Source organism: Octopus bimaculoides, chromosome 14 (assembly GCF_046866305.1).
Source record: "Octopus bimaculoides isolate indiv1 chromosome 14, ASM4686630v1, whole genome shotgun sequence".
Classification (NCBI taxonomy): domain Eukaryota; kingdom Metazoa; phylum Mollusca; class Cephalopoda; order Octopoda; family Octopodidae; genus Octopus; species Octopus bimaculoides.
The window spans coordinates 47,668,188-47,687,801 of record NC_142941.1 but is presented as its reverse complement, the minus strand read 5'-3'; the positions used below and the strand labels follow the sequence as shown (position 1 = coordinate 47,687,801).

The following is a 19,614-nucleotide window of genomic DNA, read 5'->3' as shown; positions in this document are numbered from 1 at the left end:
GTTATTATTCAAGCAGTCCACACTGTAAAGTGGTTGGTGTTAGGACCGATGTCCAGCTGTAGAAACCATGTCATTGGATCCTTGCCAAACCATCCAACCCATGCCAGCATGGAACATAGTTGTTAAATGATGATCGTCATTACCCACAACTTTAGCCTAATTTCAATGCCTAGTCATCGGGGACAATTATCCCTTATGATTCACTACAATCAAGGGCTGAATTAGGGATTTTTCTCTTGAGTCAAGTAAAAGATTTTGACTGTCCTCATTTTTGGAATTGAAAGGAGTTTCAATCCTTTCTAACTTTATATATATATCAAAAAAGGTTTTTTTTTTTTTTAAAAAAAACTGAATTTTATGATAACAGTAACACTGGAAGCACAAACCTTGTTTGCTGGGCCTAAACTTCTTGCCAGCTTCTCTCTCTCCTCTTGGTCCACAATGATGCCATTGTATTCATGGTAGCTGACTGTTCCACAGATAAGGGACTCCTGAGACAATGGCAACAGGCCACATTTCATGGCTGAAACCTGCAATAGAAGATGGACAACATGTTCTGGGAGTACAAAAAAATGAAAATGGTGAGAAGAGCATTGGGATAAGAAGAATTTTAGGGAAAAAAAAGTAAGCCATTCCAAGAGATTATATGTGGAGAGACAGAATAAAGTATTAAAGAGAGAAAAAGATGAGGGGAAAACTGATGTCAATAATTAAACGGAATATTATTTGCAATTTTGGTTGTTATCTCGGTTTTCCAAAGAACCAATTCTACTCAAACATTTATTTCTATTGTTCTATTGAGCCAAATCTTTTAGTGTCACACATGAGGAACTGAGATGCTCAGAAATTAAAGTTGTGCAAATTCCACAGATAAACAGTTTCTTTCTTTTTTTTTTTTTAATGAGTATAAATATTCAATTACATCAATGATGATGACAAAGTCTATCTCTAAATTAGAAGAGTATCAGCTTTTACACTTCCTCTCCAGAAATCAAATCAATAAACAGGAGCTGTACAGTTAATTATCTCAAGATGTTATTAAATTCAGAATAGTTCCTACAACATCCAAGATTTTCCTGCCAATGGATCTGTAAAGTGTAGCAACTATTGTCAATAGGTCTTCACTGAGCAGATATTTTGAGAGAATGTGATAATAGCTGAGGCCAGTACTTTTGGAGAATGTCAGTATAAATACTAAAAGCCTGAAGAGTGTAAATCTTCACAAATGAGGGAGAGAATTTTGTTGTTTGACACAAAAAAGTTGCTCGTACAGCTATGGTCATGTGATTAGGTCAAAGACAACAGAACAACAGATATAGAAGGAAACCACCAAATACACACACACACACACACACACACACACATGAACACTGTTTTATAACACTGTATTTAGAAACATATTCACACAAAATACAAAAGCTATTGCCATTTGCCATTTAGAATATTTGTTGTAAAATTAGTAATTGCTTCTCTTTGGCATAATAATTCAAGCTAAATTCTCTGGTGATTTGATTAAAACCTGACATTTTAGACTGGAACAGAATTTCTTGATGGCCAGTGACAAATCTTTTAACACTTTATGCGAGAACTGAACACTATTAATAATACACAATGCCAAATGGGTTACACTGTTACTCTTGGGCTATCAGCTGCTGTTTTAATATAAATTGCTGCTGTCATAATCAAGCAACCAGTCTGTTCTCTAGGTCAAGTTCTTATAGACTACCTGACCTATAGAGAGCAGACAGCAACCTTGTTGATAGGATTCTGAACAAATAATTGAGAGGTTGATAGAACTTCGTACCTATGACAATTTTTTCTTAAACAGATCAGTCAACTTAGCTGTAAACAGATACCATCAACCGTATAAGAAATAACAGCACTGTGAAACCAATGAGTATTTTGTAAAGTTGGAATGCTGAGCTCAAATGCTGTGCTGTAAGCTTAGAGGAGGGCGAGTCTTATCAAGTTAGCTTATCCTAGATGTGTTACAAGATTTTCAGTGGTATCACTAAATGATTTATCATAGTCAGCACATAACCTACATCAAGTACTGGACTATCAGCAAATTCATCAACATTGACATATCTTTGGATACATATTTCAGTTTATTAAGATGTGAGGAATGTGTAGCAGATGTTTTGGTATCCAATCAGTTTGTAAAACAGCTGCTACTTAAAACAGGTGAATCTAGACAAACACTGATTTGTCCGATTTCACTGGTGACTTTGGGAGTCATTTAGCCTCACATGTTGCTCTCTGACGACGAAGCCTTCAAGGACTTGACTGAAGAAGGTTCTTCTGAGTGGATGGTCATCTAACCAAAACAAATTCAATAATATGTTCTCCTCCAAGACATTTTACATTATAAAGATAGACAGGCAACTTGGTTACAGCTGGAATTGAACTTGTATTTTCTGTTCAAGGAGAAAAAGAAAAAAAACATTTCTGTGAGAAAAAGAAGGATTTTAGAAAGCCTCGTCGTCAGAGAGCAACATACTGCAACAGCATGTGGTGTGTGAAGATGGATAACACAGCGAATGTCTGGTCTTGCTTGGTGGATGGCAGAATGGAGCATGAATCCAGCTTTATTGATGCCCAAAGGTGTAGAACCGGAATCAACAATCTCGCCTTGCATGTCCACTTTCACCAATGAGGAAGCGGTCATTTCAGCAAACAATAGGCCAAATGGGTTCAGAAGAAAATGTTCTTGTTCTTGGTTGATTCGGGCCTGCAACAGAGAGAAATTGGAAGATTATAACAAGCGAGGATGGAAAATGAAAGACAGAATTTGGCAGAATTTGAATTCAGAACATAAAGACAAAAAGGAAAGCTTCCTTAGCATTCTGTACGGCAGGGGAATGATTCTGCCAGCTCCTCGCTGCCTTAATAATAATCTTTTTTACCCTAGGCACAAGGTCTGAGATTTTGGGAGAGGGGAGCTAGTTGATGACATCAACCTAAGTTTGTCTTTATAGGAGACCACTATGTCACGCACATATGGTTGTGATGCATGTGCCTGGTGTACCCTTATCAGACGGGTAGTCATGATGGGTATACTGGGCTTTGTATATTTGTATCCCAGGGTCACTTTGATGGATGCTCTCTCAATAATAATAATAATAATTTCTTAATTTATGACTGAAGAAGGGAGACCTTAAAAAAGAAACAGATGGATAAGGGTTGCTCAAAGCAAGTCATTGCAGACAATTAAGGCAAAAATAGACAAATCCTTGAAAAATGCAGAGAATGTAATGCGAAAGAAGAATCTGCTATGCACTCCTTCAGTTCTTGCAGTCCTTTGGCACAGAAGGGATATAGATGCAGACATGACTGTGTAGCCAGGGCAGTACACCGGGACATATTACAGCAAATAGGGTTTAAAGTAGGAAGAAAAATGGTCCCAATATCAACCAGAGAGTGTAATAGAGAACGATGAGTTTAAGGTTATATGGAACTTTATTGGACTGGCAGATTTTTAACTTCAAGTGAGATGTTTTGATATTATTGTTCTGGACAAGGGGGGAAAAAGAGTGCCTCATCATAGATGTGGCTATATCTGTAGACATGAAGTCAAAGAAGAAGAGAAAATAGTCAAATGCCAGGGTTTGGCTACAGGAATATAAAGACTGTGGAGGGTTTCTACAAAAGTAATCCTATTTGTTATAGGTGCCCTAGGTATTGTCATCAACAGCCTTGGCAGTTTCGTTATTGAGATTAGTCTAACTACAAGAGTTGCATCATTTCAGAAATCTGCTCTTTTAAGAAGAAAGAAAAGTCCTTGATATTTAAGGAAACTGGTTGCAACCCTATATCAAGGATATTGATTCTGAACATAAAACATTCATGCACACCATGAATACCAACAATGATAATAATGCTGGCATGAGACATTTAGGAAAAGGTTCATAAAGGAACCATCAATATTGTACAATCATTTTATTAAGTTTTGTAATAGTTTGATGAAAACGTAGGCTGCCTCTTTGAACTGTTTTGGTACTAATTCCCCACCCCAAAACCACCTTTGGTTCTGAGGTACACAGACTTACTCTAAAGTGATCTAAATTTAAACTTTCTAATAAAATTTCATATTACTTAATGTTCTAAACATCAGCTTAATAATTAAGTTATCTTACAAACTTCTTCGTTATTATTTTTCCAAATTAACTGAAAGGAGAACAACGTATTTCAAGAGAAATATGGAAGTAAAACAGTTAAGCATTCTATCCGAGTATTATAACTTAAACCCAATCAAATTAACTGAGTAATAGATTGACAGTTAAAACTTCTTTTGTACTGCCTACAGTTACTAAGCTGTGGCCCTGCTGGGGCACCACTTACAAAAATAAAAAAGGGAGTCTTGAAAAAGCTACCTTGATGTAAACCAATATCTGTGGCTACTTTAATTTGCAGGTGCATGCAACCAAAATCCACTGAGCAAAAACTTATCTAACAAGGTCAAGTAACATAAAATGAAATTGACAAAGATTTTTAAAAGAAAAAACAACAACAAAAAATCAGATAAAACTAAAATATCAAGCTTTATATATTTCATTAATCTTAAGAAAATGACACCTGTTTCAGAGAGTGGTTTTTCCCTTGGAAACAGAGAGAGAGAGAGAGAAAGAGAGAGAGAGAAAGAGAGAGAGAGAGAAAGAGAGAGAGAGACAGAGAGAGAGAGAGAAAGAGAGAGAGAGAGAGAGACAGAGAGAGAGAGACAGAGAGAGAGAGAAAGAGAGAGAGAGAGACAGAGAGAGAGAAAGAGAAAAAGAAAGAGAGAGAGAGAGAGAAAAAGAGAGAGAGAGAGAGAGAGAGAGAGATAGAGAGAGAGTTATACATTAGTGTGATATTATTATCTAAGTGTTTTAAATAAAAATATCTAGTGAGTCATTGAACTGGGTTAGCTACTTTTAACTGATTTAGTCTTGGCTGAAAAGAAATGAGGACCAATAAAAAAGAAAGAAAAGAAAATCTAATAAACCAACAAAGGACAGTTTCAAGTTGACAGCTGAGAGATACAATGACATTGACAAGACTGAATTTGTCCTCTGTCTCATTTCTTTTGGGTTAAATGGTCGGGTCTGGGAAACTAACCAGCTACCTGACCTTCCAATTATTCAAGACTCATTCCTGCAGCAGCAAAACTGAGCCATGATACCCGAGTAATGGATAAAGAGTAATGGATAAAGAGTAGCTAAATACATTAGCAAGACAAATAAATAAATCAGACGGACAAAGATTTTTTATTAAACGACTCACAAAAATATATTCTCATTGAATTAGTTTTTAGTAGAGGAAGACTAACATCTTTCATGTGGACATTTGCACTCAACTGTTGATTCCAGGTGACAGTCTATTGAATCATCTACAATTTGGAGCCAAAACTACAATCAAAACAGCTAGCAAAGCTGTAAATTACAGAAATACTAATATAGAATACAAAAAGAGAGTATTAGAAGTGAAGAGACCCAAGGATGAAGTAATTTTTGTTTTAAATTTCAGAAGTTTTTTTATTTTTTATTTTAATATATTTTATGAATATTTTGTGAAAATATCTAAAATTTAAATTTCTCTAACACAGCAAATCCTACATATAGAAATTTATAACATGTGAAATAGGTATAGCTACTAGGCAGACAAAAGAAAACAACATAAAACACATAAAGGAGAGAGATTAATATCTTGGGAAGGGCTGTTCATTGGCCAGGAAATAAGAGATTGTGCAGCAGATCACAACACTAAAGAAAAAAAACCCATTTCAATTTGGTTTTTTTACTTCAAGTCACATCACAGCAACTTTTCTGCTAATAAATTTATTCTAGTTTATGGTTGGAAGATGGGATGAATAGAGAGGTGAGGCTGGGGCGTTAACTTTGGATTCCCTAACTCAAGGAGGGTAAATAATCCATCTGAATGCATAACTGGAAGGTAAAAGAAAGTTTTCCCTAATCCAATTCTCTTGAATTGGATTAGGGAAAACTTAAAAAGACATTGGACTTCACAGAATGAGAATGTAAAGAGGAATATTGAAATATGTGTACAAGTCAATGTAGTTAAAGTGTAATACTAAATACATTTGCAAAGTAATAGGAATGACGGTGTACGGAGAGGTGAGTCCATTTGGTATCCAAGAATCATAACTGTTTATGAAAATATCACCTGTAACTAACCAACTTTAAAGAGAACACAGTGTCTATAAAACCTCATACTGTACATAGTTGAAGATCACAAACAGTATACACCTCATAAGAGGAAAGGCCCTATAACTTACAATCCCTCTACTCTGTGTGTGAGAGAGAGAGAGAGAGAGAAAGATATGGCAACGTCAGTGATGCCAGATCAGATAAGTGGCACTAAACTCTAATAGGACTAAGATATGTATTTTGGTAAGGTGAAGGCAGCTAAGTTATTCTGTTCTGATGTGCTAGCTATAATTCTAGCTCTCAAGTGTATTCTTCATCCCCGCACACTTCTAACGATACAGAATTATAGCTGTAAAAAACATCCATTGCTCAGATAAGTTAATAAAATATGAAGAAAGTCAAGATAAATATCATTGGGAGTGTAGCTGACATCAAAGCTATTCAGAGCTTTATTCATAAGTTAGTTATTTCGAATATATAACCAAATCTAGTCATTTCTCAAACCCCAATCAAAGAAGTTAAACTAACAACTTCTCAGCCGGGTAATTTAGAAAATGGCTATCTTGGAGGAGCTCAAACTTAGCTGCATGGTTTACAATACTTCTTTACAAAAATTACAAAGGCATATTCTTTTTCATCTCCTAACTCTCAGAAAAGATGTAGTTTTTAGCATATCTTACATAATAATAATCTTTTCTACTATAGACACAAGACCTCAACCCCAGTGCACAACTGGTACTTTATTTTATCAACCCCGAAAGGGATGTAAAGTAAAGTCAACCATGGCAGAATTTGAACTCAGAATGTGCAGATGAGCGAAATGCCGCTAAGCATTTTGTCCAGTGTGCTAACAATTCTACTAGTTTGTTACCTTTTTAATAATAATCCTTTCTACTAAAAGCACAAGGCCTGAAATTTTGGGGGAGGGGTAAGTTGATTATATTGACCTGTGTTTCACTGGTACTTAATTTGTCAACCCTGAAAGGCAAAGTCAACCTCAGCAGAATTTGAACTCAGAACATAAAGATGGACAAAATACTGCTAAGCATTTTGTCCAGTGTGCTAACAACTCTGCCAGCTTGCTGTCTTAATGATAATAATAATAATAATAATAATAATAATATTCAATATCATTGATCTCCAATATTTGAATGGTACTTCGTTTTGTCAACCCTCAAAGGAATAAAAGGCAAAGTTGCCCTCAGCAAGATTTGAACTTGGAACATCAAGAGCCATAAACTTAACAGTAATGTTGGTACTATCTTTCTCCTATCACATGAGAGGTTTTACACTCCATATTGCAAACTTTAGGGTAATACAACAGCAAAGAAACATAACTGAGAATATGAAATCCTTAATGTACCTCTTGACAGGTAAACAGAGTCAATGAACAATGAACATGACATTATGAGCTGTCAGTATTTTGACTTGTAGGTAAAAACAAGACAATTCAACTAGCTGGGATGAACGGACACACACACACATGTGCGTGCATGCACATATGTGCATACACATAGTTTTATGTTTATAAGTTTCTAAAAGCTAAACAGGGATGATTTAATTCTGAGGACGTTGTCAGGTTTGTATGTCGAGTGTGACAACAGACAAGTGTTAAGAGAAGAAACTAAATCTATAATGAAAAACACATACAGTCAACCAACAGAGAATATTTCACAACAACAACAATAACAGAATGCCCTTTGATAAAAATTGAAACAAACAAAAGTTCCTCTCAAAGCAATTGCACAAAACTGAACTTTAAAACAAGGGACTTGTGTGAAAATAGTTTGATGCCAATGATAATGGTGGAAATGAAAGCAAATTGAGAAAGATTAAATGTCAAACTTGGTGTAAAGACAAAAAGGCCATCTTTCAACAGTGGCTGGGAGATTGTTCCACATAAAAGTTTGGACTGATCAAGCATTGAAAAACACTTTTAATGGCTTTCTCGATCTACTTTTCAAGCCATTTCAAACAGCAAGAAATTGAAAAATGGTCCAACCTCTGCCAGCATGGAAAATGGATGTTAAATGATGATAATAATGATGAGGGCTTCTGTTGTTAGAGAGAAAAGAATATAAACAGTGTATTGAGTCTGTATAGACAGAGAGGAGTAATAGAGCATAGCTTGTTGGAGGAGAGAGAATTACAAATGGGGACAGAAGGGATGTTTAAACCTCAAAGAACAACATGGAAGAATCCAAATAAGAAGTTTATGAATTTGAATAAGTTTATAGACTGGAGGGAGAAGAGAAATCTTGTAATTTAGTTGAAGAAAAATGCTTTTGCAGCTAAGGTGTCCAGACACAAAAAAACCTTGCAGAAGAAAATATAAAAAAATTAAAATGGATCACTGACTTGAATAAATTATGCTCATGGAATGATGTAGTAAATGTTGTACACAACAAATTTGTTACTGAAATTTCCATGTAGGGAGTTTTAACCTAGAGAAATATCAACGAAACTACTAACTCTAAAGGAATTCTTCATACAGTTGAAAGCAGAGACTGCTCTCAAACAAAGTAGAAACCAGAAATTAGAAAGAAAAGAATATCTAAAGTCAAACGATGCAGAAATTATAAATTTGAATGTATTTCTTGGTTAAGTAAACAAAAAATGTTTTCACTGTAATTTTGCAAAACTGGGAAACCAAAGAGGGGTGCAGAAAGGCTCATCTAGTTTACCAAATTCAAAACTTCAACACTTAAGGAAATCATGAAAATCTTTCCAAAATTTCAATATCTGAAATTATTATTGTTGGAATGTGTGTTGTGTAATTTCTAAAGTTTTATGAAATAGAGAGATACCCACATCAGTGGCACATAAAAAGCACCTGTGTTGGTGCTACCTAAAAAGCACCCAGTACACTTTGTAAAGTGGTTGGCATTAAGAAAGGCACCCAGCCGTAGAAACCATGCCAAAACAGACAAATGGAACCTGGTGCAGCTCTGATTTGCCAGCTTTCTGTCAAAGTGTCCAACCTTGCCAGCATTGAAAATGGGTGTTAAATGATGATGATGATGATGATGATGATGATGATGATGATGATGATGATGATGATATTGGTGACAACAAGGTTACATTTGAAAGAATTTCTGTAAAACAAACATTAAAATCTCAAATACAGGATGAGATTTTTGTAAAAATAAAGTTTCAGTGTGAGTTTTAATGTTTATGAAAATAGAGTCTGACTGGCATAAGAAAAGGTTAAATTTAATACAAGAAAATAAAGCACTGTTCAAACGCATTCTTCAGCAATGAATGGCCATAAAAGTAATGGTATTATATGTAGAAGAGATTTAATGTCATTGAAATAGGAGAGCAGCCACTTGCTTCAGTTGAAGTCGTTTGTAAGATCCCTGGAGGATTTCAAACAAAAATGGAACAAGAAAACTAAAATGGCTTCATTGCTGAGTTCATAATTTAAATAACTCTTGAGAAATTGGGACATGGGGAGAGAACCATTCCTCTCTTATGGAAACCAGATGAAATTTGAAACAAAAAAAAACAAAAAAATAGTAAGCACATGTTTGGTATTTATTACTTTTTGACATTAATGCTTTCAGTTGGGAAATGGTTAAATATCAAACTGCCTTTAGTTGTACCAATATCACAGTAGCAAACAAACTCCACTGCAATAATCAGTTAATTAAATTTTAAACTAATAGCTTTAGATTTGTAGTCTGTTTTAATGAAAACAGATGGAGGTAGAAACATAAAACAATCAATTATATTTAATAATTAGTGTTGTAGTTAATGGGATGAAGTAGTCAACCTCACAACAGATGGATGCAGTCGGTGACAATGATCGACTTGTTCAAATATTATTCCTATTATATTTTTTTTTGTCTTGATTTCTATTACAATAAAAGATTCCAACATGTTTTAATGTTACATTATATATACACAAGTCTGTGTTCCTGTCTACACACACATATACACCAGCAAATACACAAATCCCATTCACTAAGTTCATTTCACTAATGGCAGCAATGAATCAGAAAGCATCTTTATGTTCTGAGAGGCTGCTGCTGCTGCTGCTGTTTATTTGTCAGGGGAACTAAAAATGTGACAAGTTGGTGGGAGAAGGGAAGCTTGTTGTTTAGAGAGGAGTAGGAGGAGGAGGAGGAAGAAAAACAAAGGAAGAGTCATTGAAAAAAACAACAACTCAAGCAGGAATGACTTCAGTTGAAATGGCAGAAGACTACCAGTGCCAATGCACACACGCCACACACACATACAGAGAGAAAAGATAAGTACTTCTTTCTCTCTTTCTCTACCTTCTAAGAATTTTGTGGACCGAGGACAACACTACCAACATCAAAAGGACAAGATAACACTCTACATCAGACACAAACAGAATCTAACAATATTGCCAACAAATTTGATCTTTACCAATTGGAGATAGAAGATGGTACTTAAACCACGTACCTCACGCTTGGAAGGCAACCATATTCCTGGTTATGCTCAACCGGGTACCTGTTATTCCATCGAGGCTATATCTGACTTACTTTTAGCAGTAAATATTATTTACATTAACCCTTTCGTTACCATATTTCTGTTGAGATGCTCTGTGTTTCTTTTAATTAATTTTGAATATAACAAAGAATTTAGTAAAATAACTTCGTTATCATTCAGCTAGTGTTAGGAACATAAATTGTAGCTAAGGCTTGGTGGATGATTTTAATTCAGAACTTTTGAAAACAAGATATTTGTACAACAGAGCCAGGACCGGTTTCAGCTGGATTGGTAACGAAAGGGTTAAAATATTAACAGTCAATTTCTGTCTTGTACCACTTAAGCACTTCAATAATCCTATAAATAAAATGTTGACCTCCAAAAGATCAATGAATCTTATTTTATTACTCAATCTCTGAAAGATGCCTTTACAGAAGACAATTGGGGATGAATTGCAAGATCTTACTATTTCCAGCAAATGAAACAACCACTTAGAGGAAGGAACCTTTTAAGCTTGTCTTCAATTTAGAAAACACTGGAATGATTTAAGTTATTTAAGAAGTGAAGCTAAGACATACATTTCTACTGTTGTGTGTGAGAGAGGGTTTTTAAAACAGGATGTGGACGGTATTCATTTGCAATTTTCAACTGCTAATTTTATGCATCATCTTTTTTTTTTTTTTACTGTTGTTGTCAGTCATTTTCTTCTTAAAAACAATAACTATTTTTGCTTTAGTTTTGCAGAAAAATTTACAATGGAAAATTCTGACCCCGCTTCTGCACCAGGAGGAAAAAACAAGATTTCAGACTTCCTCAACATCAGTAGAAGGATGGTGGAAAAGGTCAGAAAGGAGCTGGAAGATTCAGAATTCAACTACAAAGCGACAGCAGAAAGGAAAATCCATGATTGATGATCTGACAGCATCAGAATGCGAGAATTCATCACTGAAATCCAGGAGATGATCAACAATGATCGCAGCAAGTCAATGTGTGCCATTGCAGAGGGTGATTAAGCTCAGCAGAATGGGAGTGTGTCTGAGAAGATTTGCTAGTTTTTATACAAGATGAGGAAGGAACAATTCATGCCAAAGATGATGCAAGAAAAGCAACTGAAGCCCACCAGACATGGTGTAGAAGAGCCAGGCATAGTGTGGTTCTTCTCTGATGAGAGAAATTTCAGCCAAGACCAGAAGATCAACTCCCAGCAAAACAGGTGGTTCACAGTGGGGCAAAACATTTACAACTATACAAGGATCTGATCTTGGAGCACACAGATGGATTTCAATACCACAAGCTATTTAATCTGGAACTCCACTATTCTATTATTAATAACAAGTAGCAAATAATGATATCAAGCCCAAGGTCCATTAAAAATCGAGATTTCAGGAACAAGAAGTTGATGTTTAGGATTTCCTAAATGGATGGGAAACCTTAGATTAATGGGATATGGAAATGCGAAGCAGGGATGTTCATGTCATTCACAAATTCAGGAGCAACATCGGGTATATATTGAAGGATGGATTTGAAAACACAATTTATCCAGAATGTAGCATCATAACAGAACAACAAAAATGATAAGGAGGCCATCACAGAGATCTTAAACTGGATTATTGCAATAATCAACCATTCCATCTTTTTGGAAGCAATGAAATGAAGAGCCTGCCAAACCCTGCAATCAATGGCACCAATCCATTCCTTTCAAGCCTGCTGTCAAACAAAATGCCTTGCAGTGTTTATTGTCATGGCTCATCATGCTCCTTTCATCCCTTTGGGATCAATAAAATACAGGGTCAATGTAACAAACCCTTTCCCCTCAAAATTACTGGCCTTGTGCCGAAGAAACACTAGGCATTTGTACAGTTATGCTGAACAGCTGCTACTGCTTGTAGGACAGACCTAAGAGACCCAACTTTTGGTCAACGCCATTGTGAAGATTGCTCAGCTGTCCTCCTTTGGTTGGGAAGGGCAAGCAGCATCCCTCTGTCCAGTGGCAAAAGAGGTTGTGTGGTGGATGGGAATGAAAACAGACTACCTTCCTCTTTGGCCAAGTCCTCATTTACTTGAAATGGGAGGTGAAGATGGAGAGGGAGGTGAAGATGGAGAGGGAGGTGAAGCCCCCAGTAAATTTGTGAGAAGATGGGCGACTGTGGCAGACATGGTTAGAATGGCCCTACTCTAAGTATGCGCATGTAGATTGGAGAGCTGGAAAGGGTTTGTACCTCTGGTAGTCAGGGTAATCCTGAATCTGTGGGGGTTCCTTGATTGGCCCTAGTTGGAGCTTCTCCCATATCAAGAGGACTGCATCATTCATGCTATCACATAACTTGTGTACTATGTATACGTTTATCATATTTCACTGTCTTTTCTATTTCTTCCCCCCACCCCACCCTTTGAAAATCCCCACAAATTGTTACCTTCCTTGTCATGTCCCCCTCATCTATGCCCCTGTGGCTAATAAAAGAAATAATAATAATAATTATTATAAATAGAAGCAGTAAGTAGGTTGCAGAAAACTGAGCAGGTGACCTGGATCTAGATATCATATGACAAAAAATGTGTTGGTTCTAGAATAAGAGTTATTACTCCAAAGAGAGGAAGTTTGCCTTTATAATCTAGCGCACACACGCACACACAGCAGCCCAACTTCAGCAGGAAAACACCACCATAGCTAGCAAATTGGGAGTAGGTGGTCTATCAAACTGAAAGAATGTCAAGATTTATATGGGTAAAATGCAGGGAGAATCAAAAAGAAAAAAAGAGAGTAAAATGGTTTTAAGCAGAGTGAAGGGAGATTCTGTGAAGGGTGGAGCTGGTAAAGCTGCCAAACAATACAAAGTAAAAAACTTTTGTGTCAGTTGAAACATAGCTGAGTAAATGACTGCTGAATACATAACTTATGTTGAACAAGAAGCAGCAAGAGAAACTAGCAGCTGAACAGATTCAACTAGTGTTTGGCACTATTTCACTGAAAAGGTACTTACTAGATGTACTCTGCCAGCTTAAAGAGTTGCTCTATTTAGCTTTATAACACTAACTGTTGCTTAGTAACTTAGTATGGATTGGTATGTTTTTTGTTTGCTTTTGGAACAGTAAACCACTTCACCTAACTTTTCCCATCTACTTCCAAAGTTCTATCTTCCAAACCCTCTTCATCTCTGGTATTTCTTAAATAAAATAGAATAAAATTGAAAATCATTCACCTCAAAACAGAGTAGAGTCTATAGAGGTAACCTTCAGAAAGTATTTCAAACAAAGTCCACAACAATGTATCACATGAAGTCTTAGAGAAAACAACATTTTCCCTCTTCTGCTACAGTAGCAATGCCACTGCTAGTGGTAGTGCTGCTGCTACAACTACTACTTTTAACAGGAGTTGCATCATCATGCAAATTTTAATATTAGCATACGAACCAAAAGAGTCATTTGTTTAAGCATTAGATACACCATTAATTATAAACTTAGCTGAAATGCATTGACTAATGAGTGAATTCTCAGTCTGTGATAGCAGGCTGGAAAGATAGGGTGGGAGCCTAAAACTGAGAAAATTGCAATAAAATTATTGGCAAAACAAATTTCTAATACAACTTATTCATTACAAGTGAAATGAAATGAAAGGTGTTTGTTCTGATTTTTTTTTTTTTTAAGAGAAGAGTAGCCTGTAGACCGCATTATCAACATAGTTGCTTCAATCCACTCTTGGAAAAATGCAAAGAGGATGTTCAGAGTTCTACTTACTGTAATATGGTTGTAAATTCCATGTGACCAACCGAAAAAGTCTATCAAACGGTAACAGGCAGCCAACTTGCATCTCAATATTTTTTCTTGTCTTGAATAACCCAAAGATTCCATGCCCCTGATGTCAAGAATTGGAATGACTGGAGATGCTGAAATGAAAAGAAAAAAAACAAGAAATGAACAAACTGGAACTCCTTGTATCTGTCTGTCCAATATTTAACAAAACCACCTGGGATTGGGCAGGAAGAAGGAAATACAGTAGTATACTTTTGAAAAGATCAATAAAATGCATATATGTATTTGTGTACACACACACACATATATGTGCCTGTATAAACACACATTGCACATATGTATACACGTAAATGAGCCCCCCCCCCCCCCCCCCCCCCACACACACACATGATGATGATGATGATAAAACACCAAGTTGTTTTTTTAGCCACAGGTCAGCTTATATTGAACAAAGCTAATCATGAAAGTGACTAAATGCAATCCACAGATCTTTTCTTTTTGATATACTAAGCATTACCTAGTTGAAAACCATACTGCATATTCTGATATCATCATCATCATCATCATTATTTTAATGCCCATTTCCCCATGCTTTATGAGGCAGATTTTCTGTCTGAATTTCTGTCATAACTACAACATGCTGGGTCCTTATTTACATTTGACAGATATTTGCCCTCATCTTATTTGTTGTTAACACAACGTTTCCGGTTGATATACCCTCCAGCCTTCATCAGGTGTCTTGGAGAAATTTCGAACCTGGGTTCTCATTCCTAAGGTATTTTTTTGATATTATTATTATAATGTAAATAATTCCTCATCTCTTAAATATAGAGAACTATGCTGGGTCCTGTTTTTAGGAAATACCTAATCCATTGAAGTCTTAATGCTGTTTTATATGAATATTTTCCTGAACAAATCCTGATTGAAAGAATAATAAATTAATCTTGCCCATTTGTCTGCTTCTGTTAAGACATTTGAGGAATTTTGCAGACAGACCATTAGAAAAAGTCTCAGATCACACAAAATAATTACATGTGTGACAGTATTTTCGTAAAATATTGTCTGACAGTAACATTTCCATATTGATTAACACCAATCACCTCAGTAACAATTCTCTACTGATCAAAACCCACTGAATTTTGAAAACTTTGATAATATTAAATTAAGAAATCTATCACACAGTAGTCTCTGCCTAGAAAATGAAACTGCTTCATCAGCACCTCCTGTCAAACCAATGCTTCAATCAATATTGAATTTTGATCTTTATTTCTTTTTGTTATTTGAAATAAAGTTGGACTATGTTGACAAATAATGCAATTTGGCATGATTTCTAGCAAAATCAATCAACTACAAACATATCTTTTGCTGTTTTTACCTACTAAATTTATCTAATTTTTTTATTTACAAACAAAAAATTTGCAGAAAATCAAATTTGCTGATACTTCAAGTGGAAAGAGAATTCTGCACAATTTCCCAGATTTCCCTTGTGTGGGGACACATCCAGGATAAATGAATACAGAAAACAATGCCAGGGAAGACTATTTTAACAAAGCTTTGGAATTCAGTTTTGTGTAAATAGAGTTTATTGCTCACTCTATCAAAAAGAATGAAAGGCAAAAGAAGAAGTGTCTGTCTCTGGAATGATGTAAAATGCCAGTCAATGGGGAAAGATGGAAAGTGAAATAAGCCTCACACACCTTATCAGTAGCATTAGCTACAAAAAAGAAAAGCTTTTGGCAAATTTAAAGAGATTATTTTTAGTTCTAATGTAAAAAAAAAAAAAAAAGAAAAGAAAAAACAACATAAGTTATGCAAATGATGAATTAAAGAATTCTAAAGAGTAGTGATACAGACTAAGGAGTTAAATTGGGATACATTAGGGTGAAGAGTTAAAAAACAAAACAAAAAAACACCAAGATGTGCCTGTGGTTGCTCCTTGCAAACAAATTGTTGTCTTAAACATGTGAATTTAGTGAAGCGGAAAAAAGCCAGCGTGACCAAGACTCTGAGAATGGTGGCAGGGAGGAAGGAGTTAACATACCAGAGACTTTGGATTCTGCAAAATACCTCCAAGGGATGGATGGTAATGTTAAATAGAGATGTAGATTAAGTCTGCTACTCAATTTATTGCAATCATTTCCCCTTTCTATTGCTAAGATTTTGTTTACTAATTCTATAAATTAACTAATGTTCATGTCATTCATCCAGTTGAGGTATTTCTCTTAACTCACTTCTACAAAAACTATGAGCACAAAATATTAACTCTTCTTTTTTTTTCAATATGAAAAAAAAAAAAGAGAAAAACTTCTGTCAATTGATGAAGCAGGCTATGCTAATTACTCTCTGCTAATAAGCTCCACTGACACCAAAAACATGTCAGTAGCTGTTCTCTTACTAGCAATCTTAATTTCCAGAAATTATTTCCCTCCCCTTTGAGAATTGGGGGTGGTGGGAATACAGCTCTATAATCTTTTCCCTTTCAAAGAAGGGAATTCAATTATTTATTTTTACTAATGCTTATTCAATAGATCATATTTAAAGAAGAGATTCTCTTTTAGTCTGGACAATTACTAAGAAGGAAGATACTTAGATGAGTTTATAGTGATGGTCACGAGAAATGGATTGGACAAAAAAGGACAAAATGATAAGAGAAATAGTTGATATCTAAGTGGCTAATTTTGCCACAAGGACAACAATTTTGAGGGAGGGGATGAGTCGATTACATCGACCCCAATGTAATAATAATTGAAATGCTGAGAGAAGAAAATAACTCATTCAAGTTATAACTTATTATATATTTTCAATTTTACTGACTTTCAAGAATAAAAAATTTCCATTTTTGGAAGTGCTTTCTATTTAAAGTGAAGAGGTTAAATAAGGAAGCTATTCTTTAAAATGATTGGAGTGAAGATGATCTAAATTTAAAATAATCCTCACACCCATTTACACTTATATATCTATCTGTACATATGTTTGAAGCAAGTCAATGAGACAAGTGAATTTAATTAAAACTGCAAATATTTTAGTTTCTCCTCCAACACGAAGAGACAAAACTGAATAAATTTCCATCACTTTTTAATGATTCAAGATTTTTCCTTTGAGAGTAAAAAAAATGGGAGAAGGGAGAAAGAGAAAAACAACCGATTCCAAAAAGAAAGCAATTCTATTTAAAGAACATTTCAGAGAAATGAATATGTGAACAATGTTTCCCTCAGAAAAATTAAGTGCACCAATGGCAAGAATTCCAAAAGAGTTTATTTTGATTATGAGATAAAGTGTATGTTTTGGAGCTATTTCTTTACTCACACCAATCTAAAGAGGGGGGGGGGGTGAAAGAGACAAGAGATGAGAAATAAATAGTATGTGTTATTTAGATTATAACTTTCAAGGAAAGGAAAGAATGTGGAGAGAAGAGAAGAGAGAGAGAGAGAAAGAGAGAGAGAGATAGAGAGAGAGACGCCGACGCCACCTAAAGGATGTTCAGATATCTACACTTCAATTTTTAAATGACAGACATTACTCACTGTACACTTTCACATTTAGTATAACAAATAGTATTTTACTGCCAAACAAATATCTACAGTACATGTCCCCAATGCCAGCATCTTAGAAGAGGGTTACATATCCATACCAAAATACACATTATTTATTACATAAAAATTCAGTGATTTTTTTTATGGGCACCTAATTGTTGGTATCATAAAAGTAAGTGTGTGTGTGTGTGTGTGTGTGTGCGTGTGCGTGTGCGTGTGCGTGTGTGTGTGTGTGTGCAAATCATTTTCATCATTGTTTTACATCCACACTCCTTGCTGGCATGGGTTGGGTGGGTTACAGTATCCTGCTCATGAGTTTCATTTTGGGCTTGCTTTCTTTGGCCGGATGCCCTTCCTGATGCCAACTACTTTATAGAGTGTTCTGTGTGCTTTTTTTTTTCCCCCCATAGTGTGAACCAACGTGTAGAACATATAACCAGGACTTAGATCTCCATGTATTCCTTTATATTCCAAAAAAGAAATGTTTTTTTCACTGAACTTTTTTGCTGTTGGTTGCCATAGTTATAACCGGTCACCAATAGGCATAAGATAACAAAAAAAGAAGAAAAACAGAGAAAAGACTGGAGAGTGTGTTCTGAAATGATTTGCTTTTTCCATCCTTTGATGTTTTGCAGTGAAGATTATAAGGTCAGATTGCATAAGCCTGGCCCTATGGACTATCTTCACAGCATCAGAAGTTTTTATTCTTAAATGCCATGCATAAAACTCATCCTTTGAGTCACTTTCATAATTTTCTGCTTATTAAAAAAACGAGAGAGAGAGAGAGAGAGAGATTCTGCTGAGAAAGTCTGTGTACACATGAGACCCAGCCACTATAAAAAAGGGGGCAGCAGAGAAGGCGAAACCCACTTGACATCCTTAAGATGAGGCTGAGATTAGCCTGAAAATGTTGATAAAGATGAGTTTGGGAAATTTATACTCCAGATGAATTACAAGGGTCCAATATGCAGATACAAGACAACTTTAAAAAGGATTAAAACTAAACAATCACATTATTCAAAAGCATTGCATTTAGCTAAGTAATCTGAATATGAAAGGGTTAAGGCTTCTCCTCTTCATATGAACAGGGTCTATACTCCAATAGGAGTTCAACATTAGTAGTTTCAGCCTCTTTAAGCTATTATCTATTTTGACACAGAAATTTCAACACATATTCAACAGGTGAACAACAAACACATTGTGTGGCCAAACTAGACCATTATTATCAACCTTTCTTCATCTTCAAAACTAAATCCATAAATGAACTTCAGGGAAAACATTTTTTCACTTCCTTTTATGAAACATCTTCCCCACCATCATCATTTAACATCCATTTCCCATATTGGCACAGGTTGAACAGTTTGACAGGAGCTGGCAAGGCCGGCAGCCACACCAGGTTCCATTGTCTGATTTGGCAGGGTTTCTACAGCTGGATAACCTAAGTGGAATTTTACAAGTTCTATAATTCCCTCGACACATAATATTGTATTTCAAAGTTTCTATTAGTTTCCAACTTTATGACTGCAATTTTAGTGCATCCAAATAAATGATGTAGTAATAGGTGGGGGGGGGGTTGTCAGAAACAGACGACCACCTTTAGCAAGGTGAGAACTAGAGAAAGAGATCTGACAAGCAACACCAACTCTACATAAATAATAATCATATCTCTACATTAATCTCTGCAGAGAAGCATAACACAGCTCATAGATTGATGAATAGCTTAGAGGAGG

The 19,614-nt window shown here is 35.5% G+C and overlaps 1 protein-coding gene across 50 annotated transcripts in view; it reads right to left on the bottom strand.

Annotated features, from left to right (window-relative positions):
* Window positions 1-19,614, bottom strand: part of LOC106880490 (protein hu-li tai shao) — a 139,480-nt gene that overhangs the window by 45,958 nt on the left and 73,908 nt on the right. For all 50 annotated transcript variants that reach the window (XM_014930438.3, XM_089362818.1, XM_089362819.1 and 47 more), the window contains 3 exons: window positions 14,337-14,485; window positions 2,501-2,731; window positions 387-530 (listed from right to left, as the gene is read on the bottom strand). In XM_014930438.3, coding sequence (XP_014785924.1) covers window positions 387-530; window positions 2,501-2,731; window positions 14,337-14,485 — 524 coding nt within the window. The remainder of the gene's footprint in view (window positions 1-386; window positions 531-2,500; window positions 2,732-14,336; window positions 14,486-19,614) is intronic.